The 27,032-nt window shown below is 36.5% G+C and overlaps 1 protein-coding gene across 2 annotated transcripts in view; it reads left to right on the top strand.

Annotated features, from left to right (window-relative positions):
- The window catches only part of IL1RAPL1 (interleukin 1 receptor accessory protein like 1), an 877,062-nt gene that overhangs the window by 668,093 nt on the left and 181,937 nt on the right, over positions 1 to 27,032 (top strand). For both annotated transcript variants that reach the window (XM_039335732.1, XM_039335731.1), the window contains exon 6: positions 111 to 185. In XM_039335732.1, coding sequence (XP_039191666.1) covers positions 111 to 185 — 75 coding nt within the window. The remainder of the gene's footprint in view (positions 1 to 110; positions 186 to 27,032) is intronic.

Genomic DNA, 27,032 nt, shown 5'->3' with positions numbered 1-27,032 from the left:
TTGGATAATTATGTGATCCTGGATTATTGAAAGTATTTTAACATTTAACATTTTAACATTGTTTAAGAATGTTCTAAAAGAATAAATATGTGTCTGTGTTTTTTTTCTAGCTCCACTTACAGAAAAACCACCAAAGCTTTTGTATCCTTTGGAGAGTAAACTGACAATTCAAGAGACACAGCTGGGTAAGTGACATTCTAGAAGTGACAATATTGTCTGATCTTAAAATTGAGAAAGGGTCCTTATACTTGTTTCTATGCAGATTATTATAATAATATTTTATTTACCTTAACTATACAATACTTGCTGTGTCCTATTCCTTTAGTTATCTAGAACTAAATAAAGAAGTATCTGTGATTGATAAGCTATATAAAATAAGTGTTCCAGCTGATGAATTGTGTTGTTCACTAAGAAAACTGTTGGATAAACCAGAAAATGGATTTAATTTGACTATACTCGACTGCAAAATTTAAGTTTTCTTTAAAGCACTCTGTCAAAAATAATGTTTTGCAATCTGGTAAGATATATTTTCACACTGTCAAAACAGATTTGTTGTCCTATAGACAGATTACTCCAGAAATCAGTGGTCTGTCATTGTAAGACTTGACTTTTTGGTTCTTGACAAATAGAAGGCTGTTATTGCTTGCATCCTTATTCTTCCATGATGACAGAGTCAGGCTAAGCTAATGGTACTGAATGAAGGGAGTTGTTTAGCTTTCCTCTGTTCCTGCGGAAATTACAAGTTACTGCTTATTTTAAGGTTCAGTCTCATGTTTCTATTTTTCCCATAGTAAAGTCCTTAGTTGATAAAATTTACCACTTCATGAAAGCATCTATTTTTACATATAGAGTCATATATGAAAATCATCCTTTCCCCAATTACCTAAAAGCTAAAATATATTAATTCAAAGGCAATATTATATTAATATTACAACATCCAGCCAGTATTTTACATTAGATATTCTAAAAGAGATATTTTCAGTTACCTCTATGTAAAGCCAGTAATTTTGCTGAACATGTTTTGATTTGAATCTAAATATTATATATTGAAATAATAACTGTACATTGAGTCATATGGATTTAATATTATGAAAACCATTTTAATTTGTAGAATGTAAGTTTATCCCGTGATCATTATTGCATTATTGTTGTATTCTTTTGTATTGCTTTCCAATACTTACTATATCTACTATACACTTATTACATGTGTCATATTTAATTATGATACTGTTATCTCCTCTGAATCACTCTAAAATCATAGCAGAATGTTGTGTGGATTTGTCTCCTCATAATTTTGATTTGATTAGAAGAACTGCCAATCTAAACAACTGTAATGACTAACAGTCACCATCATCCTATCTCGAGGCCTAGGAGAATAATCATATCTTTAATAATTTCCCAAATGGCATAAAGAGGAAGCTATACAAATCTTAAGAGAAAACCATTACAAAGGACAGGAATTGCAGCAGAGGAGCTGTGCTTCCTGGGCTCAACAAGGAAATATTCTTTAATAGATGGGACCTGGATCGCATCAACCAAACTAGACAAGCAGAGACAATTGGTCAAAAGTGATGCTCAGACATTCATGCCCTATGCCATGAACCACTTTAATGATAGGAACCAGCACCTTGAATTCCATCCAGAATCCATGTGCAGTTTGTGAACCAGCAAGGTCACATGTGCACAACACATGTCCCCATCATTGCCTACATTTCTTGAAAAACTGAACACTGTATTTATAAGAGCGGTCTGATCAAAGCAGCAGAAAGAGGATGAGTAACTTTTTCTTCATCTTGACATTGTATTATGAAACCTAGAATTTCATTTTATGCAGCTGCTTTTCACTGATGTGCTTCATCTGTAGTTGCCCATTCAGTCCTACTATCCTATATTCATTTTTAAGATTTGCAATTTTAACAAAATAGAAAACAAAATAGTGACATTATTTTATTATTTTAATTATATGAGATTTTCTACCCACAGAATTTTGGCTCTGTTTGCAGAAGGGTTGTTTGAGAGCATTTGGGTGAAGATGAGTTAAAGGACAATTAATAGTTTGGACCTGGAGACTATGCCAAAGTCCCAGAGCCAGATCTCCAAAAATTATTAAGTAATCTATTGTAGATAATTTCTGGACTGCCAAAATTTGTATTATCCAGAAAAAAACACTGGCTAGCATTTTTAAATTAAGCCTTAGAGGTATATCAGCCTTTGGCCAGCTCAATTGCATTTATGGTGGTTCAATAACGTCTTCAAGAGAACAAGCCTTAAATTGAATGTGCAGAAATTCATCATTTCAACCAGCTCTTATTTTGAAATTCTCTCCTATTAAAATTTATGGACAGGTAAAATTTATGGACAGGTAATTTATTCTTCAAAGAGCAGCGTAACCAGATTCCATGTTTGAGTAACCTGCAAATATACTTACTGAGTAAGAAATAAAATTATTACATAATAGAGAAAATTAGTCAAACGTTAAACAGGCAGTTATAGTATTTTCAAACTGAAGTGGTTGAAGTGGTTATTTCATAATTTGAACTCATACATTGGAAGCTATAAATAAACTATTCCTCACTTTATTAATCAGCTACCTCTCAGGATAATTTGTATAGGGGCTATTTGCACAAGTAAGATTGTTCAAGTTTTGCAAGTTCCCTGGAATTCTGGAGAATTCATCCAGCTATCCATATAGTTCTGAGTTTCATTCCCAAGCAGATGTACAGAGGATGGGAAATGGCTCTGACAGTACTCTTCAAGAACTCTTACATAATAGAAGAGAGCTAAACATTATTTAAAACCTGAAAAGCAAGGTATTTGGAAGTGACTCAGGTAGCTGTTCCCCTGATTCATTGGGGGTATAAGGAGGAGGACAAGTAAAGCATAAGATTGCAAGATTCTGTTTTTATAACCAATCTCAATTAACTATAGTTCTAGTCTTCCAGTGGAATTGATTTGTGTGTGCCATGTCTAATGGGGCTGATACCAACTGTCCCAATGCTTTGAAAGAAGATCAGAAAGAAGATCTCCTATTTTATAGCCCAAACATCTTTCAAACTTTTTCTCTTCAAAAAAAATGAGTACAGCCACTTAAACTGAACTTCAAATCAAACATGTTTTTATTTTCTGGCCTAAAATGATTTTTATGTTAATTAAAATATAGTTAAAATCTATATATGACAAAACTGACTTCTGAGGCTGCATAAAGTGAAATATCATTCAAATAATACAATTTTAAATGACTTTTCCTGAGACACATATTTGTCAGAGGGCTATTAGACCTTTTTATATCAAGATTTTATTTAATGAATAAAGGTACTTTTAAATTAATTTGGAATGCATGATCATTTTTCTCACCTGATATTATTTTTTTTCCTTTCTAGAAATATTTTTAGATGATAAAATTAAGTCCTAACTAATCACACTTCAGTTCAGCCATGTTAGCATAATGCCATGTCTTATCTGGGTATTTTTTATTAGTAGGTTGATTGAGAAGATGAGAGATGGATAAGACAGTTAATGCCATATGAAGCCTTTGGCTAAAAGATGTGATTGCAATCCTGTATGGCCATGACTCATATAGTCTGTTCAGTTACAAAATCTCCCAATAAATTAAAAAAAAACAACCCTCTGCATTCATTGCTCATATTTACATTAGAAAGCTTAGCAACCATATTATATATGAACATGGGAAATAACATTTGTCTCGCATGTATATTTTTTATAGATTTACTGTATATGTGGCCTTTCTGCAGGAGCTGTTTTTTGTCCTGGCCACACTTTAACCCCTATATTACATGACTTCTTCTGAGTGCATTGTTTCTGCTTTATCTGACTAAATAAATAATGGGGTTTATATGGTACATGATAAAAACATTTTTTTCCTAATCCTTGGAGATTCTTTGACAATTATGAAACCTAGTTACTGCTCACATAACTACTGTAGCAGACACATTAGAAAATATGTTGTATAAAGGCACCATTTCAAAAGCTTTTATAATCTGTGGAGTTCTTTTTACATGTTTTTAGTGACCTGGAAGCTAAATATTTAACTATCCACTTCTTTTCCATTAATCACTTACTTTCCATTAATTATTCTCTTAAAGCTGTCCCACCTCCCCCCCACAAGACTCTCACAGAGATAAATGATTTAAAAGCAGAAAAATATAATGCAAAAGCAAACCTGAGCTGCGCCAGAGCAATGTGTATCCAGTTAATCAGTGAATATACTTGAATACTTTTATAAACTAAGGTTCAACAAAATTTTCACCACACTATCAGCAGTATGTATCAGTCCAAGAAAGCTTATATTTTAGAAAGTTTCTTTAAGAATCATTCTTGGATTTACATTTTAAAATGATCATAGGCGTTAGAGAAAATTATTGCACATTTATGATGCAATTTCTATTCCTTTTCTGTTTGCTGCTAGTGATACTTTTTTTTAAAAAAAGATTTTTCTGAGAATACAGCACCGGAATTATGAATTAAAACACATTTAGTGCATATGTAATTATACTGTACATGATAAAATGATTGCCCTTTTATAGGCTTTTTCATAGGCTTATTTTAATGGGAACATGTCATACCTAGCACAAATTCTATAGAGCTGAATGCAATATTAATGGTCTTATCCTTATTTTAAAAAAGAAACTAGAGTATAAGACTTGATCACCTACCTGATAATGTTATTTCTTTCTCTACTCTTTATTAATTTCCTTCACCTTCCAGCAATTCATAAAGAAATTTGATACTTTTTTGGAAGTCCAATCACTGATAATATATATTATTATTATATACTTGAGGTGTCAAAAATTTTAATAGTATATACCACATCTTAATATGATACAGTATATGAAAATCAGTAATGTCACCTGAGGATATTTCTTGTAGAGATCAATAAATATTGAGAATCCATTTCTTCCTCAGTGAAAAGCAATATGAATATAATAATTTATAATGAAATATATAGTTTAGCAGGGCCATTAGACAATCCCATCCCGGACATGTAGGGTGTAATAAAAGGTCAGGAAATGTCTCGTTATTTCATTTGCCATTGTTGTAGATTATACTGGTATGAATGGACAAAGTTAATTATCAGATTTTTCTCCCTAAAATGAGTTGACAATTTGCCTAGTTATTCTTTGACTTGAAAGAAATTGTTATTTGCCATTCATCTCAACAAAAATTTTCAAAATAAGCTCGAGGTGAACATTGCACAGATTGGGATTATCTGAAATTGTTGCTGAAACATCTGCTAAAGATTCAGCTGCACAGGATGTTAATTTGCACATAAGGAGGCTTTCCCAGCATTAGGGAGCATTAACAGGCATCTTACAAATAATCACTGCAATAACTCTGCAACAGAAAAAATTGCAGATTGAAGAGGAGGTGTGTATTTTAGTAAATGTCCATCTGGTACTGACCTTGTATGACTTTTTCAGAGGTATAACTATTGAGTTCAATGGAAGTAACCTGAACTTCAGTGGAAGAATAGGAATGGAAACTCAGGATGCTGTTTAGTCTTGTCAGTGTTTTTATCTTATTTATAAATTCAGAGAGAGATTTCAGATTTACAGAAATAACTTATTCTACGTTTCTCCACAAAAAGATTTCGATATTTCAAATTCATCTTGGAAAGATATGGTTGAACTTGCCTCCTTGATATGAAATTGCTGACCAGTTCTAATATGGCAACTGGAGAAAATTCAGTCTTCAGATTTTTGTCCATTGGGCTTCAATAAAAGCACTATAGAATATAAAGTTGTTCCTCAGGGGAATCCGCATTGGTGATCAATGGCTACAAAATGATGAGGCAATTGAAACCTTTTTATACATGTGAGTGTATATAATGCAATTAAAAAGGAGCAGAGTTTGCTCCTTTGGTCATGTCTACCATTTTGAAATCAATGACCATCACTGGGGACATCTAGTTAATTAAGGTCCACATGGAACAGAAAAAAATAAAGAAAAAGTATGTATTTCTTCATATTTTCCTATTGCTTTTGTGCTTATAATCACATCCATCACCACCTTTCACTCTTCACGCTTCAGCTTGCTGTGATAAAATGAAGGAAGACGTCCACAAAGTATATAATTCCTATTTCTTAATGTATTCTCCATTATAGCTACAATTTGTTGGTTTAGAAGGATCCTTTGTTTGAAAGCAAGCTATGCAGTTTATCTAGTTTTCCTGAGGTAAACAATATAGAGTAAAAAAAGGGAACTGTCTCATTGTTATTCATTTATTAAAGGCCACCATAATGTATACAAATGATATCTACTAAGCAATTGTGTTTGTTAGTAGATAGATGACTGCTTAGCTAGATGTGCTTTAAGTCCAAAATAGGCCAGTGCTCCAGGGATATTTTAAGTAAGACAAGTATCTTTCAACACAACAATAATGGGAAATGAATTGTCAAGCAAAGTAAAACCCCGATGCATCCTTAAAAGCTTTTCTTCTTGTTGTTAATGTCCTGCAAGACTATGTGCCTTAAAATGTGTATACGCAGTTGCAATTCATAGTAATCTTTAAAAAATATTTATTTTGGCACAGCAGATTGATACTGATATTGCACATTTTAATAACTTGCTGCTACTGGTTTATTGAAAATCCAGGACTTTTCTAATGTGAACAGTTTATATTTTCTGAATATAAACTATACAAATTAGCCATTTATTTGTTTGTTTTTTCATTTAAAGCCTAAAAGTTAATAATTAGAATATTTTAAAATCAGTATTAGCAAAGGCTAGCTAAATAAATATAAGAATAGTTTTATGCTTATGATATAAATAAGATAAGATAAGAGATAGATAAGATAATCTTTATTGTCATTTTTTTTAACTATGGGCACAACGGCACACATCAAAAATGAAATTGAGTTGCCCACTCTCAAAGTGAAACACATACATGACACACACCTAAACATGCTATGTGCAACATATGTATAGACCCACACCCTACATATACATAACAAATAAATATTAAAAACTGTCCACCTTGAATATATAATGGAAGGAGGAAGCTTGAGAGTTCACAAGGTTAATGCTGTATGGAATGAAACTATGGCTGAATCTGGATGTTCTTCTACGGATGCCACAAAGACTCCTCCCAGAAAGTAACAAGGAAAACAGGTCGTGAAGAGGATGTGTAGTGTCCCAGATGATCTTACGGATCCTGCTCAAGCAACGCTTCTGTGCTATGTCCTGGATGGGAGGGAGGGAGCTGCCAATGATCTTTTCAGCCATCGTCACCACTCTCTGCACTGCCTTCCTTTCTGAAGCATTCATTTCGATGTTACTCTTCATGCATTTTCCGTATTTGTAGATCTGACTTGCCAATAAAAGAGTATGATGACTATGTTGACTCAGTAATCAGTAATATCATAATATGTTTAGAAGACTATGTATAAAGCTGACCTAAAGAATCAGTTAAAACAATGGATATAGAACTTGATATGGCACTATGCCACTATGAATACACGTATGTGAAAATTGTAAAATAGAGGACTGATAGACAGGTCAGTACTATATAGTAAGGGAAAGTTTTCTTGAGAGTAATAGTCCAACTTGAGAGTGGGTTTGGGTACTTTTTTGTAATGATCTAGTTATTCACATATAGTAGTTAAGTTGGATGGATATTTAGAGCAGGAACAAATCACTGGTGCACAGTACATGAACAGCTTTTATTTCCATGGATCTAATCAATATTTATTTATTTATCTATTCATCACATTTCTCACCTGACTAAGTGATAATATATAGTGAGTTCTCAGCTACTGTACCAAGAATCATAGAAGAAAGTATCAGAACTAGAAATTTCATAATAATTGAATTCAAAATCAAAACCTGGAAATACATGTACCATTGTAACTGCTGTGTATTGAGAGATAAAGAGAAAAAAGAATAAAGCAGATCTCATTCTCTTAAAAATATATGTATTCAAATAATTAGATATGCCCTACTATTTTAGTAAATTCCGTAAAATAATACTGGCTCTAATATAGGCATGCAGTAGTAAGAAACAGGAAGCAAATTGCATCTAAGTGAATTTGAAGAAATGTCAGAGGTGCTTGACCTGAAGTTTAACATAGCCAATGGAACCTCCAATTTTAACATTTGGATAAATGTTGGATGTTCTGATGGGAAATTCAAAATATATTCTTGAAAAACAGAATAGTGGTAGATGTCAGAGAAAAATAAACAAATCGTTCATCTTTAAACATCTGATCTGAATACTTTTGAATAATAGGTTTTAATATTTATGCAGTGACTATTTAATTGTACAAGCTCACTTTTAGATTGTTAAGTATTCAGCACATGCATATGCTTTTTTATGCAGGCAAATAGATGTAAGTCAAAAGCCGTGCTTCTTGAAACATGTTTTATTGGTAAAATACAGCTAATTAAGCATTTTAAGTAGGCTAATTATCTCTGGGTTATATTTATGTGCTAATGTGGTTGCTTCCTTTATAATCTCATACTAGCTTGCCTTCTAAGCTTACTATTCATTTTATATAACCTGTCTTGTTTCTTCTATGTAGTAGTGTCCGATCATAAAAATTACATAACCCTACAAATTTTGCTAACTTTGGTCAACTATATTTATATGAAACATTTCCCTAGCCAGACATTCCTTTCCAGCTGCTTCTCTTTCTGGTAGAATAAAGTTTATATTTCTTTCTCTTTGCCATTAAATTGTGTTTATAAAGTCCCAGTTATTAACTCACAATATTAGGGATCTATACTGGCCTTAAATTTTAATATGAATATTATTTACATAAATAAAACATACAGGATAATATTAGTAAAGTGGCATTAAACACATGCAGGTTGGAATGATGCAAAGCAAGTGTGGCAGGGGATCCAACCAATCACTAACTATAGACCTAATAACATCACTCATGTTGACAGGGATGCTTCGTTGGCAGAGGAGCTGAATCATTTCTTTGCCCACTTTGAAGTGAAGCCATCAGAAGCAGCTGTGCTACAGCCACTAGTCCACTGCAGCCCTCTCCTCACCGTGGAGGATCATGAGGTGAGGAGTACCTTAAGAGCTGTGAACTCAAGGAAGGCTGCTGGACCTGACAGCATTTCTGGCTGAGTGCTTAAAGACTGCACAGACCAGTTGGTTGGGGTTTTTACCAAAATTTTTAATCAGTTTCTATCCCAGTCCACTATTCCATCCTGTCTGAAGGCCTCCATCATTGTTCTATTACCAAAGAAGTCCTTTATTAATAGTCTCAGTGATTATAGACCAATGGCACTCACTTCTATTATCATGAAGTGTTTTGAAAAACTGGTCCACAGGCACATTGTGTTCTGCCTCCCATACACACTTGACAATCACCAGTTTGCATACCGAGCAAAAGGATCCACAGAGGACGCCATAGCTATCACTCTCCATGGTGCTCTGACTTATCTGGAGCAGCGGGGGACCTATGTAAGGATGCTCTTTGTGGATTTTAGCTCTGCATTTAACACACTTCTTCCATTCACACTGGTGTCTAAACTTGTCAATCTTGGACTTTCACATTCAATCTGCCTTTGGATTATGAACTTCTTGTCTGGCCTGGCCACTCTCAGAGGGTTAGATTAGGCAACTATATCTCTTCGGCCCTTATTCTTAATATGGGCTCCCCACAGGGCTGTGTGTTGAGCCTCCTACTTTACACCTTCTACACTTATGACCACACACCCAACTCATCCCAGCAAATTTGCAGATGATACAAATTGCCAATATTGTGAGTTAATAACTGGGACTTGGTGGGGCTTATCTCCAAGGGGTATGAGTCTGCCTACTAGGATGAGGTGGAGCGGTTGCTCTTGTGGTGCAGAGACAATAATTTGGTTCTCAACACAACTAAGACCAAGGAGCTTATAGTAGATTACTGGAGGAATAGATCAGACATTAAGCCCCTGATCATCAGCGGAGACTGTGTGGAGCAGGTGACAAGCTTTAGGTTTCTGGGTGTTACCATAAAGGAGGACCTGCTCTGGAGTGCTCATGTTATAGCATTGGTTAAGAAGCCCCAGCAGAAATTATATTTTTTGAGACTTCTCAGGAAACAACAACTGAATGAAAAACTGCTGGTGACCTTCTACCGTTGCTCCATAGAGAGCATTCTAACCTATTGCATTTGTTTGTGGTTTGCTTGCTGCACGGTAGTAGATAGGAAAGTCCTCAAGAGAGTCATTACCATCATCCAGAGGATTATTGGCTGCCCTCTTCTCCCCCCCCCCTCCGGACGGACTGTACAGTTCCTGTTGTCTTAGGAAAGCTCAAACTATTCTTAAAGACTCATCTCATCCCAGACATTCTTTTTTTGAACTATTACGAACTGGCAGATTGTACAGGATAATAAAAATAAAGACAAATAGGCTGAAAAATTGTTTTCATCCCAGAGCTGTAATCATATTAAATACCACAGTATAATGCAACATTGAAGTACAATATTAGGGGTAGCATAATGGTGAATAGAATGTGAAGGATGTTTGTATATATATATATGTTCTTATTTGTGGTTTTTACTTGTGTGTAGTGTGCACTGTGGACAGCACTTAATTTTGTTGTGAGTTACACAATGACAATAAAGATATTCTATTCTATTCTATTCTAATACATCTGAACATGTAGGTGTGTATTTAAGTAATATTGGCACAGGTTCATATGTAACCTCAAGCATGTGGCAATTATAAATCTTCAATAAGTGCATTTAAATCACATTTCCACTTTTTCTTACCTTCTCAGTAAAGCTCAATTTCTGGAAACAATCTAATTTTGCCTATATTGGTGTTCCAAATAACATCAGACAGAGTTAACTCTAACCTCCAACGGAACAAGCCTGGCTACAATGGGAAATGGTTGCATTGCACAATTGAGCCAAATTCATCTTATGTTTTATGTTCTTGAAGGACCTGTTTTGTGAACATAGAGAAGTAGTTTGCAGAGGTGTCCCAAACTAGCAGGGTTACTGCAGTGGTGGGGTTCAAATATGTGAACAACCGGTTCTCTGTGTGGATGCTGCTTCCGGAAGTCCATTCTGGGCCTGGGCAACAAAAAATTAGCTACCAGTTCTGCCGAAGTGATGCGAACTGGCTGAATCCCACCACTGGGTTACTGCCCCTGAAAGCTGATTTTCACAAAGAGTTAAGTTTATTTTTTTAAGCCACCTCCACTGATTGTCAGGAATGTGTCTCCATATCATCCACACAGAAGCACTGATTAACAATTAACAATAGTTACATTCCCTACTATTCTCTTTCCTCCCTTTCAGTCTACAGAATTTTGCCATTCTACAGATGTTAATCCAGTAGCTCTGTTAGAAACTAGCAATAAATTAAACAAAATTATAAGAAGGTGCAGTTTTTAATGCAAAGCATTTTATCTTTCAGCCTAGATATAGGAAAAGCACATTTTCTAAGGTAGGGGTGGGAAACTATGGACCTTTTAAGTCTTGTGGACTTCAATTCCCAGAAATCCTGAGCTAGCCTGTCTCAGGAATTCTGGGAGTTGAAGTCCACATGTCATAAAGGGCCATAGTTCCACACCTCTGTTCCAAGGGCTGACAGTAAAAGGAGAATAGCTGATATACTGTGGATTGTGGTAGATCATTCTCACTATATGAATTCCAAATGGGGATTCCAGATTTTAACATTCTGCATAAGGAAAAAAAAAGATGTTGATATCTCAGAATTGCTGAAATAGTTTTTTTGGGGGGGTGGGGGGGCATGAATTAGGGTTTAGGCCAAATGTTTATGACAGAAAGTAGGACAAAGTGAGATCGTTATATCTTTTAGTGCTTACTGGCCAAACATAAAAAAAAAACCTTACCATTTTGTAAGGTGTCTTTTCTAAATGTTTGTTTGCTATTTATTTTAGCTGTTATTGCTTTAAAAAGAAGCTTCTATGGTTTTAAAAAGTTAAGCTATAATTTGATTAACTGTGAATAATATTAAATATTAAATAAATAATATCATGGCTTACAGATCAAACAAGAAAATCCTATTACAGTGTAGCTTATGCTGAATACAGTTACAGTGTGTGTTTGGCTCTCTACATACAAAGGGAAAAAACAGACCAACCTATCAAAAATAGTGCCATAAAAAACAAAACAGAAACACAAGTTAAGATAGGCAAGAAAATGGTTAGGGAGCACCTGTCCAGCCTAGATGAGTTCAAATCGCCAGGACCAGATGGATTACACCCCAGAGTTCTCAAGGAACTGGCAGATGTACTATCGGAGCCACTGAACTATATTTTTCAAAGATCCTGGAACACAGGGGAACTACCAGAGGACTGGAAAAGAGCTGATGTAGTTCCCATCCTCAAAAAAGGAAAAAAAAATGGATCCAGGAAATTACAGACCTATCAGCCTGACCTCAATACCTGGGAAGATCCTGGAAAAGATAATAAAACAACGAATCAACGAACACCTAGAGGCAAACAAAGTCATTACTAAAAGCCAACATGGGTTTGTCAAAAATAGATCATGCCAGACAAATCTTATTGCATTCTTTGACCAAGTGACAAAATTAGTGGATCACAGGAATGCTGTGGACATAATTTACTTGGACTTCAGTAAGGCATTTGATAAAGTAGATCACAACCTACTACTTGACAAGATAGAAAAATGTGGGGTAGACAGAACCACCACCAGATGGATCCGTAGCTGGCTGACCGGCCGTACTCAGCGAGTGGTCCTCAATGGAAATGCATCTATATGGAGGGAAGTGTGTAGTGGGGTGCCCCAGGGCTCTGTTCTGGGCCCAGTACTCTTCAACATCTTCATCAACGATTTGGATGAAGGGATAGATGGGGAACTCATCAAATTTGCAGACGACACCAAGCTGGCAGGAATAGCCAACACTCCAGAAGAAAGGCTTCAGATACAGAAGGATCTGGACAGACTTGAACACTGGGCACTAACTAACAAAATGAAATTCAATGGTGAAAAAAGCAAGGTTCTACATTTAGGCAAGAAAAAACAAATGCACAAGTACAGCATAGGTGGCACCATGCTCAATAGTAGTAACTGTGAGAGGGACCTCGGAATCCTAGTAGACAATCACCTAAATATGAGCCAGCAGTGTGCTGCAGCTGCCAAAAAGGCCAACACAGTGCTGGGCTGCCTTAACAGAGGGATAGAATCAAGATCACGTGAAGTATTAATACCACTTTACAATGCCTTGGTAAGGCCACACTTGGAATACTGCATCCAGTTTTGGTCACCACGATGTAAAAAAGATGTTGAGACTCTAGAAAGAGTACAGAGAAGAGCAACAAAGATGATTAGGGGACTGGAGGCTAAAACATATAAGGACCGGGTGCTAGAATTGGGTATGTCTAGTTTAACGAAGAGAAGGACAAGGGGGGACATGATAGCAGTATTCCAATATCTCAGGGGCTGCCATAAAGAAGAGGGAATTAAGCTATTTTCCAAAGCACCTGAAGGCAGGACAAGAAGCAACAGGTGGAAACTAATCAAGGAGAGAAGCAACCTAGAAATAAGGAGAAACTTCCTGACAGTGAGAACAATTAATCAGTGGAACAGCTTGCCTCCAGAAGCAGTAAATGCTCCAACACTGGAAGTTTTTAAGAAGAGACTGGACAGCCATTTGTCCGAAATGGTGTAGGTTTTCCTGCCCGAGCAGGGGGTTGGACTAGATGACCTCCAAGGTCCCTTCCAACTTTACTATTATTATTATTATTATTATTATTATTATTATTATTATTATTATTATTATTATTATTATTATTATATTGGTTAAAATAGATACTGCATGGAATATCCATTTCCCCTTAATAGCAGAAAAACATTCAAAGCCCTGAGACACTTCCATAAAAGTCTCTCATAATTACATGTGGAAAAAAAATCCTTAGGCACTTAAGCATCCTTAGAGAATTTCCCAGAGTACTGTACTATATTTTGTCATAATATATTAGACATAGTTAGCAGCTAAACACTGTAGACTCCACTTTCATACTAGCAATTGTGAATTTTTTTAGCATATGCATTAAGCTCAAATTAATCTTCCAAGTTACTTAAGTTAGCATGCTAGATTCAGGAATTGCCGAGGAAGATAATATGAACTATAGGAATTTTATATATGATTAAATATAACAAAACATGGGCTGTGGCCAAGCATTTTTTTAAAGACTAGAACCTTTTAATTCTTGATAGAAAAAGAAGCCTATTTTCTTTTCTTTTTTTCCCTTTGGGTTAGGAAATACTACATTTTAAATGATTCCACTATCTTTATTCAGATCAGTCAATCAAGTTCCATGCTATGCAGTTTCATGAAAAAAAGTTCTTCATTATGGTATAGTATGAGCAATAAATCATTGCCCTTGTTTTTGTTGGAATTATTGTTAAATGCCAATGGTCAAGTATATTTCCCAATAGAAGATTATCTCAAAGTTGTCTTGCAAATTATATTTCAGGGAATGAATAACCTTGGTGGCTATAGCTCATTTATCTCTGCTTAACTTGTACATTAGTGGGCATGTTTTTCCTTCTAGTAATGAACATTAGTTATTAAAGCAAAAGACAGCCATACAAATTGGATATCTTCCACTTTTCTTTTAAGAAATAGTTTTAATGAATTAATAATGTAGAAAACTTTCTGGACTTTCCATTCACCCTGAATCTTCCCTTTTTATGATGAATACATCGTTTCTTAATTAAAAGATAGCTACGAAAGCCTTTTTGTTAGTTTCATTTTTCAATATACTTTGTGCATACAGATACTGTTCCTCTTTCTTTCATGAGAGCAAATATTTCATGGTAAAGCTATACTTGCTTTGAATACTATTTAAAAAAAAATAGAGTGCTAAAGTTGTGTTACCTTACATTTTAGACTGTTAAAGTTGTGTTTCCTTATATTTATGATTATGCAGTAATGGGCAATGTTTGAGAGTTATTGGGAGTCAAGTGACAGTCAAGGTTAATAAATAAAATAATTAATGCTTCATGCAGAAATCTTCCCATATGATGGTCACATTATTAATTGCAAGGTTTTCTAGTAAAACATAATGGCTACAACTTATTGCTGTAATTGTGCCAGATGTTACAATTATTTTGTGACATATTAACAGAAATTTCTTTGAGAGCTAAAAGAAATCTGAAATGTTCTTTTACTTATTAATTATTATAAAGACACATAATATATAATGCAGATATGAGGAAATAGATTACATCTCACATTCTGTATAAAACCATAAATAAAAGTTGACTATATAGGACAGTGGTGGCGAACCTATGGCACGTGTGCCAGAGGCGGCACTCAGAGCCCTCCCTGTGGGCACGTGTGCCGTGCCCTGGAGATGGCGAGGGACTGGCCCCTGCCACCCTGGCCCTGCCCACCCAGTCTGCCATGACCACCACGGCCACACCCACACGGCACCTGATGATAAATAAATGAGTTTTGGATTGCAGTTTGGGCATTGGGTCTCTAAAAGGTTCGCCATCACTTATATAGGATATTTTAAAGATAAGTATCCCATTGTAGATAAAAAAACCTGTGCCAGTAAGACACTTTGAATTAAAAACAAAAAACACTGTCCATTTAAACTCCCTATAGATTTATGTTTTGGAAGTCCAGTGCAACCTATTCCATAATCTCATAGGTTTCAAGACTTATTTGGCTTCATACAATGTGGTAAGCCCAGACCAAACCATGCTGTATACAATGTTTAGTGCAATATGTGACCAAAGTCTCATTTTAAAATGTTAATTGGCTTGAATCAGGCAATTAAACAGGCCAGGATTCTAATTTTCTGTTTCACTGCTAGACTGTTTGCTGATCTGAGAAAGGCCATCCTGTTTCCTACATTATAGCAAAAAAGAAAGTGGAACTATTTGGTCCACAAAAATAAAATAACTCAGAAAGTCAAAAAGGCATACCTTTTTTATAAAAGTTTTCTTCTAGGTCAGGGGTCTGCAACCTTAAACACTCAAAGAGCCACTTGGACCCATTTCCCAGAGAAAAGAAAACATTGGGAGCTGCAAAACATGCGTGTGCATGTGCGCGCATGCGAGGGGGGAGAGCTTGATTGAAGAGTTTAATTAAAAAGAAATAGAGGCTGCTGTGCATGAGTTCTCTCTCTCTCTCTCTCTCTCTCTCTCTCTCTCTCTCTCTCTCTCTCTCTCCCTCCCTCCCTCCCTCCCTCTCTTTCTTTTTCTTTCTTTTCTCTCTTCCTCTTTCCTCTCCTCCTCTCTCTTTCTCTCTCTTTCCTCTCCCTCTCTCTCTTTCCTCTTCCTCTCTCTCTTTCTTTCTCTCTTTCTCTCCTCTCTCTTTCTCTCACTCTTTCCTCTCCCTCTCTCTCTCTTTCCTCTCCCCCCTCTCTCTTTCTCTCTTTCCTCTCTCTTTCTCTTTCCTCTCTCTCTCTTTCTCTCCTTCTCTCTCTCTTTCCTCTCCCCCCTCTCTCTTTCTCTCTTTCCTCTCTCTTTCTCTCTTTCCTCTCTCTCTCTTTCCTCTCCTTCTCTCTCTTTCTCTCCTTCTCTCTCTTTTTCCTCTCCCTCCCTCCCTCTCTCTTTCTTATCTTCAGTCTGTCCCCTCAGCTCCACCCCCCCCAGCCAGCTAGCCAGCATCCAGTGGGTATCTTGAAAAGTAGCAACGCAGACCCCTGGCTCTCATTTCTGGTCTGCTATTCGGTCCTTAGTGCTGAGTATCTTTCCTGCGCTGAACAGCTGTTTGTCAGCACGCATGGCCGCTCAGCTGTTCGATGGCTTTGAAGGGCAGATAGGACTATCCCCGGCATCTCTCCAGGTGTCATCCCAGCTTCCAGCCTCTGCCGGGGTTTCCTGTACTGAGCAGCTGTCTGGCGGCCACCACTCAGAAAGTCAAAAAGGCATACCTCTTTTATAAAAGTTTTCTTCTAGGTCAGGGGTCTGCAACCTTAAACACGTTCGGTGTTTGGGGTTGTTACCATCAGCTGTTCAGTGGCATCGCTAGCTTCCTGGTTTCCCCAGTATTGTTGCCTCCCTCCCCCCTCCCCTTCAGGTCGAGCCCATGGGGGTTGACAGTTTACCTCTTCTGGGAGAGAAGAGGGGCCAATTGCCTTCCGACAGCCGGGAGTCCAGCACGCCTTCCCGGCCAGTGGGGCCAACAGTAGCTCCAGTGGGGATCGCAGGGGCTGCACTCCCTTGGGGCTGCAGCTTTCAGGAGGGCTGGTCTGCTCAGTGAAGGCTCTGGTGGGGTGCTCCCAGGGGGGATTCCGGGGCTGCCCCACACAGCTCCCTGGCCACGTGCACCTTGGATGGGGCCAACCCAGAAAAGGGACTTTCTGGCCATGCTCCTCCCAGGGGTGTGGCATCCAGGCACCGGGCCAATCAGGAGCCCCATGAGAGGGGGAAAGCAAAGTGCTAGTGCCTCTCTCTGTCTCTCTCTCTCTTTTTTTTTCTCTGCAAATGGCGGAGGAGGACTGGAGCCGCAGAAGAAGGCTGAAAGAGCCACATGCAGCTCCAGAGCCACGGGTTGCCAACCCATGTTCTAGGTTGACTTCTTCATCAATCACACTTGGTAACCAGAAGACTTTTATAACTCATTTAATAATATAGTCTTTTTCTTTTGCCATGAGGAAGGATTTTGACCTGGGCAGAAATCATTTCTTCCCCTGCCAAGTCTTCCTAATTGAAAAGAATGTTTGATTATTCACTGGTGTTTACATTTTTATTTGTTTAGAAATGGAAATCAATCATTGATTGACAGCCTTGCTCTACAGTGTGTAGAAGTGAAAGGAAGGCTTATTTCATTAGTGTTCTAGAAAAGGGCTAATTAGATAATTGTCTCTAATAAAGTGATGTCTCAGTTGAAATCCAGAGAAAAGCCTTAAAAATATAGTTACTCCCACAAGGTCTGAAGTTCATATTATTAATTTACTATAGGTAAATTTTATTTTACAGATCCCTATTTTATACGTGGCAGCAGAACTATATGTATAAATAAAACAGGATTATCTAGTTCATCGTCTCTATCTAGGCAGGACATACATATAGAAATGAATAACAATAAAAAACCCTATCAAATCTGATATAGCCCAGCCTGATGGGAATACATATATTCAAAGGAAAGATTTACCTTTTTATCTTATTAACAGCTAGTTTATTTTAATGAATAAACAGAACTGTTGAACTAAATATAATAATTATATTTTAATTAGAGTTCACATTTTAGACATTCTACTGGGTAGCAAGGAATGGGAAGAACACCTTGCTATGGGAACTCAGTCAGCATAGGAATTAGAGATAGGGTGTCAGGGACGGAGTGTGTAAGGTGGTCAGATACCAAGCTATGCAGGGCTTTATATAAAATGATTAAAATATTGGCATATAGCCATAAAGCAATTAGGAGCTAATGATGTTTCTGAAGAATGATAGTGTTAGAGCAGGGGTTTGGAAGCCCCCAAACAATCTATGCTGCTAAATTCTTCTTTTACTTTATTTCCATTTGGAGATAATCAGAACACACACTGTTGTAGAAAAGACAATTTTTGACAGAAAAGGAAAAAAATGTGATGGAGTAGCCTGACCTCTGAACCCCAGCACTGACCAAATTGATATGAATTGATATGATATGATATGAGATTGGTCTACAACGGGGTGTCAAACTGTTGGCCCATGGGCCGGTTGCATCATATGGAGGCCACGCCCACCCCAGCTTTGGCAATGCAAAAAAAGTCACGATACATCGCAACACATCACATGACGTGGCGAATTTGACATCCATGGTCTACAATGACATCTAGGTCTCAAGCTTTAAACTCAATTCTTGACTGCACCACCTGTGTCCATTATCTCAAGAATTTCTTCCATCTAACACCAGTAATTCAGGAGAATATTTGTAACTCAGGCTTCAGATGAGAGGTCCTTGGTGTTCTCTGAGCTTGGTTGATTCCTTGCAGATATTTCATTATCCAAGCTAGATAACATCACCAGTGTTAATAAAGAGTAGGGTTTGCTCTCAGTTTACATTTTAGTGGCTTGCCTTGTCAGTGTTGCTGGGAGTGGTTTTGGAGGTTCTTTGCTTGAATTGCTTGTTTGGTGGTTCCTTAATTTGGGCACTGTTTACTTCTTGATTGTTGGGTGTTGATTGGTGGTGGGGAGGTGTTTTGGTCTTTTTGTTCCCTTCTTGGTTTTTGATGTCTTTTTTGCACAGTATGAAGATGCTGTTTATGTCTATGAATCTATTGATAGCCAATTTTACAGAGTGCCAGGCTTCTAGAAATTCTCTAGCACTTTTGGACTTTTGGATTCTACAAAACATTATTGTTATAGTAGTCATCAACAAGTGTAGTATCAGTATTTTTACTTTTCAGTATTTAAAGTTCATGTACTTTTACTCTGGGCATAGTGATTGAATATCTTAGATTAGTAGTTCTCAACCTGTGGAGGGGCTGCAATGTCATCACAGGGAGTTCTTTTTTATATTTAATTTAGTCTTTCTTCTTCCGGTATTAAAACTATGTCCATCTTTTTCCATCATCCTCCCTTACTATATATATTGTGTATATATTATAGGTTGAATAAATAAGGAAAGAGTATATAGCCTTGTTGCACTCCTCTGCCAAATTGGAGCCAGTCTGTTTTTCTATGTTACATCCATACTGTGGTTTTATGACCTGTATAAACGTTTCTAATGAGGACCATGCAATGTTTCGGGATTTTTATTTTCCTGAGCACATTCCCAGTTTGATGTATTCAACACAATCAAAGGGCCTACTATAACCAATGAATCACATACTGGTTTCTTTAGCTTTCCCAATTATCCAGAGTGTATCAGCAATAATGTTTCATGTAGGTCTCTAATTTGCATTGGATGATCATAAGCATTATTTTGTTAGCATAATTTTGCTAATGATATTTGCACAATCTATTATTATTAATATTATTATTATTATTATTATTATTATTATTATTATTATTATTATTATTATTATTATTATTATTATTATGGATCATCGCACAGTCAGCCAGATGTTCAGACTGGATTTGGCATTTTGTCTACCTATCGAGTCCTTACCCAGGACCTGGGATAGGCAGATGTGGATGTTTGATGGTATTACAGATATCGTCGCAGGATGGAAGCAGTTCCTATAAGGCCGCCTTTTGCAATTGACTAATAGCGAATTTGTCAATGCCAATTCTGTTCAAGTGGTGCTCCAGTTGTTTTGGGATTGCACCCAAGGAGCCTATGACTATTGGTACTACCCTTGCTTGCTTTTGCCACAGTCTTTCTATTTCTATTTGTAGGTCTTTGTATTTTGTTATCTTCTCCAGTTCTTTCTCTTCTATTCTGCTATCTCCAGGCACTGCCACGTCCACTATCCAGACTTTTTTGTCTTTCTTATCGACAATTGTTAAGTCTGGGGTGTTATGTTGCAGGTGCTTGTCTGTTTGAATTCTGAAGTCCCAGAGCAGTTTAATTTTATCATTTTCTATGACTTTCTCTATTTTATGATCCCACCAGTTTTTGCTTACAGGCAAATGATATTTTTTGCAGATCTTCCAATGCACCATTGTTGCTACTTTGTCATGCCGCTGCTTGTAATCAGTTTGTGCAATCTTCTTGCAACAGCTTACCAAGTGGTCCACTGTTTCTTCAGCTTCTTTGCATAGGCGGCACTTACTGTCTGTTGCTGTCTTCTCAATTTTGACTTTGTATGCATTTGTCCTTAAGGCTTGGTCTTGTGCAGCCAGAATTAGTCCCTCGGTCTCTTTCTTCAATTTTCCTGCTCTTAGCCATTGCCAGGTTTTATTATTATCTGCTTTCCCAGCTATTTTTTTCATGTATTGGCCATGTAGTGCTTTGTCTTCCCATGCCTCTATTCTGTTCTTCATTTGGTCTTTCTTGTAGGCCAGTTTGGTCTCTCCAGTAGTTAGTAAGCCTTCCTGATATACTAATTTCAGTGCATCTTCATCATTGTTCTTCAGATATTCTTCCAAAGCCATTTTTTCTTCTTCAACCATCTGATGTACTTGTAGCATTCCACGCCCACCTATTTGCCTTGGTAGATAAAGTCTGTCAATGTCACTGCGTGGATGAAGGGCATGATTCATTGTCATTATTTTTCTGGTCTGCCTATCCATTGCTTTTAGTTCTGCTTGAGTCCAGTCCACTATTCCAGCTGTGTACCTAATGACTGGGATTGCCCAGGTGTTGATTGCCTTTATGGTATTTCCTCCATTGAGTTTGGACTTTAAGATCTTCTTCACTCTCTTGATGTATTCACCTCTAATCTTTTTCTTGACTTCAGTGTGCTTGATGTTGTCAGCTTGAAGGATACCCAAGTATTTGTAGTACTCTTCCTCATCCAGACTCTTAATGTTATTTTCGTGGGGCATCTTGATTCCTTCAGTTTTCATTATTTTTCCTTGTTTGATAGTAAGTGTGGCACATTTGTCCAAGCCAAACTCCATTACAATATCTTGGCTATATATACGGACAGTGTTGAGCAGCGATTCTATTTCAGATGATGTTTTTCCATACAGCTTCAGATCATCCATATAAAGGAGGTGGGATAGTCTGGCAGATGTTTTTGATGTTTGATAGCCATGTCCTGAGTTATTCAGTATTGTTGACAGAGGAAACAGTGCAATAACAAATAGTAATGGTGATAATGAATCTCCTTGAAATATTCCTCTCTTGATATTAACCTCTCCCAGCTCTCACCATTGATCTGCAACTGTGTCTTCCATTGTGCCATCGATCTTTGCACAAATTTTCTGATGTTTCTACTGACTCCTGTTATTTCTAGGCACTTTATTATCCAATCATGTGGCAGAGAGTCAAATGCCTTTTTGTAGTCAATCCATGCCACATTCAGGTTGGTCTTCCTTCTCTTGCAGTTTTCCAAGATCATTTTGTCTATTAGGAGTTGATCTTTTGTTCCTCTGCTATTGGGGCAGTTTCCTTTCTGCTCAGGTGGAAAGAGATTGTTTTCAACTAGATGCTGTTGCACTGCATCAGCTACTACACCAGTTAGTAATTTGAAAGTTGTTGGTAAGCAGGTAATTGGCCTGTAGTTACCTGGTGTTGCCCCTTTTGCTGGATTTTTCATTATTAGGTAGGTTTTCCCAGTTGTTAGCCACTTTTCAATTTCTCCTCCTTGTAGTATATTGTTGAACTGTTTGGCAATGAGTGGGTGTATAACAGTTAGATGTTTCAACCAAAACCCATGCAGTTCATCTTCACCTGGTGCTGACCAATTTTTGATTTTCTTTGCTCTTTTTTCTACCATTTTTGTTGTTATTACTAGTTCTTTCATTTCAACTTCTGTTTTATTTGCATCCACCTCTTTTAACCAAGCCGCATCCTTGTTGTATTTCTTTGGGTTATCCCATATCTGCTTCCAGAACTGCACTGTTTCTTCCTTGTCAGGTACTGACAGATTCCTTGCAGTTTCTCCATTGATGGATTGGTAGAAATGTTTCTGATTGGATTGAAATTGGAGGTTCTGCCTATAGTTTGCAATTCGAGCTTCATATCTACTGATTTTCCTAGCTATAGCTGTTATTTGTTGCTTTATTATTATTATTATTATTATTATTATTATTATTATTAAGTTGGAATATACAGTGGATTGACCACTGTGTTGTTCTACAGATTTTCTGCATAGGTTGGTTAGAAGCTTGATTGTTTTTTGCCATATTTCAGGGAGTTTCCCATCAGTTCCTGTAATCTTCCAGCTTCCAGCTGATCTAACTTCATCTTCCAAATTCTTGTAAGAAGGAAATATCTTATATGATATCTTAGATGTTGACCTCTCTAACATACAATATTTCAATATACTCCTTCCACCTTTGTCTGATCTCTTTTGAATCAGTTACTATCTATCTATTTGTATCTGCATACCAGTTTGAAGTTGGAACCTCCTTCTTTCAGAGTTCTTTTGAAATATCTTGTTTTTTTCATGTCTATTTTCAACTTCCATGTCTTCATAAATGTTGCTCTATTACTCCGTATTCTTCTAACAGCTCTCTGAAACTCTCCTTTTTTTAAAGTTCCTTTAAAAAGTTCATTCCACAAATTCTCTGGTGTCCTACCAATGAGGTTCAGGACTTCAAAGAGACTCTCAACATTTTACTTGAAAATTGTAGGTATATGTTCAAGATCATATCTTGAAAACTAACTGGCTTTCTTCATTTTCTTTAGCTTAACTTAGAACTTGCACAAGACCAGCTTGTGATCTATTTCACAGTCAGTACCTGGTCATGACTTTGATGTTTTAATTGAGCTCTTTTACATCCAGAGTAGTAGCAGAAATTTATAAGCTAGTCTCCTGCTTCATTTTAGTTTCCTAATCCAAACAATCCAACTACATTTTCCTCTTTAATGTTTCCAACTTTGACTTCAGTCACCAATCACAAGCAGCACATCTTGCTTGTATGTCCTGTAGATTTCAAATTGAACTTGATCATCTTCTTCTGGAGCATAAACTTCAATGATTCTCATATAAAATGAAGTCTAATTGATATTATCTTTGCTGTGATCTTGCTATGCCCTTCCTAACTATAAAAGCCACACATTTCTTCTTTGTGTTTCATGCCTTCAGTAATAAACATTGTGATCTTCACACTGAATGTGTATGATCCAGGTCTATCTCAATTCATCAATGCTTAGCATGTCAGTTTGAGGTCATTTCAACTCCTTTTTCAATGTATTGAGCTTTCCCATGTTTGTGCATGTTAAGGTCCATGTTCCTATTGTAATTCTATCTCTGCAGCTTTGAATTTTATTTTTGTGTATGGCAGCATCAAAAACTAAATGCCCTGAAGGCTTAAATCTACATCATAAGTACATTAAGACTGTGAAAGATGTTCAGCAATTTTTCTCTAGCATGTTGAGTGCCATTTGACTTGAGGAACCCATCATCTAGCACTATATTGTCATTCATTTATATTTTTTATAAATGTGGTTTTCTTGGTAAAAATACAGGAATGATTTCTTCTGTGCAGTAGAAATTGATGCTTTTGCTATTGTCACAAAAGTCAGCATTTTTATTCCATCAACTTCTTATATTGCTGATACCCCATATTTGTTCTTGTTTTAACTGGGATGTTGGGTTGACCTTTACTATTTGGGTGATTCTGCTTGAAATATACATTTTTTGGGCATACACTCTTGACATTCTTCACTCCTTCCTCTCAAGAATATATCTGCAGAAGTTAATAATAAATATTGTTGTAGCTTTCATACCAAAAACATTTCTAGGAATACTTTTATAGGAGTAAAATTTTGAAAAGAATTAGTAATTTTTAATTAGAGGATTTGGCTAAAATAGTTTCTGGAATCCCAAAAGGCTGTTTCCTGGTCAGTTACTGCTTTTAAGGTTTACTCTTTATTCCTTTGAAATCCCAAAGGTGCCTTTTCGCAAGTCAATTGGACTTTCTTGGGGGGTTTTTTTTGAAGATGTTTTACTTCTCATCTAAGAAGCTTGTTCAGCTCTGACTAGACCATCCAGTCACAGCTGAAGAAGCTTCTTGGATGAGAAGCAAAATGTGTTCAAGAAAAAGCAAGAAAGTTCAATTGCCTCATGAAAAAGCACCTTTGGGATAACTATGACGTGGACGACTGAGAATCTCCATAGACATATTCCTTTGAATGTTTGCTGTAGGATTCCTTACAGAATTCCAAAAAGTTACTGAAATAGAATATTAATTGTTCAACAGCAGTGTGTCTCTTTTCTATGTGATAACTGATTCCCCCCCCCCCTTAAAGTAATGCTTTCCAACAATTTCCTGCAGGCATTAAAATAGATTATATTTTTTTCTGTGAGGCGGTGTTCTCTCTAAATCTTGCTAAAAGCAAATACTCTGTCAGCAGCTATGGTGTAATTCTTTAGTTTAAAAGAAGGAAATCTATCTCCTAGCTCTGATGATGTAGAAAGTTAAGGTAATTAATAAATTACAATTTTGTTTTCAACTATATAACACAAGCAAGGAAAAATACCCATTCTAGCTTTTTGGGGATGATCAGAATGATCAGAATGTTGCACTGAGACTGGGAGCAGGTCCCTCTGCATTTAAATCTTAGTCTATATACTGTATGTGCTCTGAACTTTGTATTAACACAAAATTTAGCCTAAGAGAATTACTTGGCCTCAGCATAAAAATGATACTAATGTGTGCTCTTTGCATAAGGGCTTTAACCCCAAAGCTAATTCAAACAGTCTCTCTATCTTATATATGAAATTGCAATTACATAAAAAAGACAAATTAGAAACTAAATGCTGAATTCAGGTAACCTAGCAAATTACAAGTACTCCCAATTAAAATGGGGCAAAGGGCAAGAATAGTAGTCATACTGAATTTACCTCCATATGTGTCTATTTAGCTATATTTGTATTGAAAGAGAGAAAAATATGGTGTCTTTTCAAAAAAGATATTCTTTGCTGATGCTGTCATGAATGTTGCAACTTAATTCTAATGTCATACAGTATTAAATTAGTCATGCCGCTTTTATTGAGGCAGATAACCATTATGATTTCCATTGGGACTATTTTGTAAGTAACTGTGCAGAAGAGTAATTCTTTACTAAAGGTACAAACGTTGTCCTACATCTTTTTCCCAGCAATAACAACCTGTCCAAAGCCACAAGGGAAAGTAATAGATCTCTTGTTTTTCTCTCTTTATCAGATTATATTAGATTCTTTTGTGTGTGCACCAAAGAATATTATTGCATATCCACAACTGCAGATGTACAAAGCAGTTGAGATAATGTTTCAGACTTCTTCCAACTACACCTCAGCAGAGGCTTAGTAGACAGGAAGCCTGATATAAATGTTCCATATAATTTTCATACATACATACATACATACATATATATATATATATATATATATATATATATATATATATATATAAAAGCAAAGAAGGTCTGATTTTTAAACAGACATCTGTGAAAGGCATTCAATCCACCAATATATCACCATGTAATTGTGCTATAGCAGTGAAAGAGAATTTATATGGAAAGCTAAATTACTACTGCTCACAATTCCTGCTTTCTTTATGTTGTTATTTTTTTTTTTGAAACCAAGAATATTAATGCTATAAGAAATTTGGATTTCTTATTCAAAGGAATGACAAGAGGGACAGACAAAGACTTGCTGGTCTGAGTAGTTACTTAAGAAAGACACCCGCAGTGCTTTATAGTGAGAAAATGAATTATCTTATATTCCATGTATCACTTTTTAAATATTCTTTTAAATACCATCCTTCAAACAATCATTTGGATCAGGTGACCAAATGGACTGATAGAAAATTTGCAACTTAAAATATATGAACTTATGCTTGACAAAATATGTTGACAGTTTCAAGAACTAGTTTAGATCTGAAAGGTTGACTTTTCTTATAACATTGTTGTATTATTATAGGATCATTATCATATATTAAAAAGTGCCCTGGTGGCACAGTAATTAGAATGCAATATTGCAGACAAATTCTGCCTAGAGTCTGGAGTTCGATCCTGACAGGGCTTAAGGTTGACTCAGCCTTCCATCCTTCTGACATCAGTAAAATGAGGACCTAGATCAGGGCTAGGCAACCTCGGCTCTTTTATAACTCATGGGCTTCAACTCCCATAATTCCTGAGTCAGCTTAGCTGACTCAGGAATTATGGGAGTTGAAGTCCATGAGTCATAAAAGAGCCGAGGTTGCCTAGCCCTCACCTAGATTGTTGGGGACAATATGCTGACTTTGTAAACCACCCAGAGAATGCTATAGAGCACTATGGGGCAATATGTAAGTCTACGTGCTATTGCTGTATATCTGTAACGTTATACATTACATAGTTATTTAGACTAAGGAAGTATGTTTGGGGCTATAATTATTCGAGCTCTTTTTTTTCCCTTTCTGCAATATTTTGATGGGTGCTAGAAATCATAGATTTGAGCACTGATACCAAGCTGGAGTTTCTGCTACCCTGATAATCTTGATTCTGACACATGCACAAATATATTTACAAACAGATTGCACAATAGATCATCACTGAATGAACCCAACAGGCTTAATTTCAGTATTATTTATAAAGTGACTTTA

The sequence above is a fragment of the Crotalus tigris genome, unplaced genomic scaffold (assembly GCF_016545835.1).
Source record: "Crotalus tigris isolate CLP2741 ecotype Arizona unplaced genomic scaffold, ASM1654583v1 scf7180000017658.5313226, whole genome shotgun sequence".
Lineage (NCBI taxonomy): Eukaryota > Metazoa > Chordata > Lepidosauria > Squamata > Viperidae > Crotalus > Crotalus tigris.
This window is presented reverse-complemented; position numbering and strand designations above follow the sequence as displayed.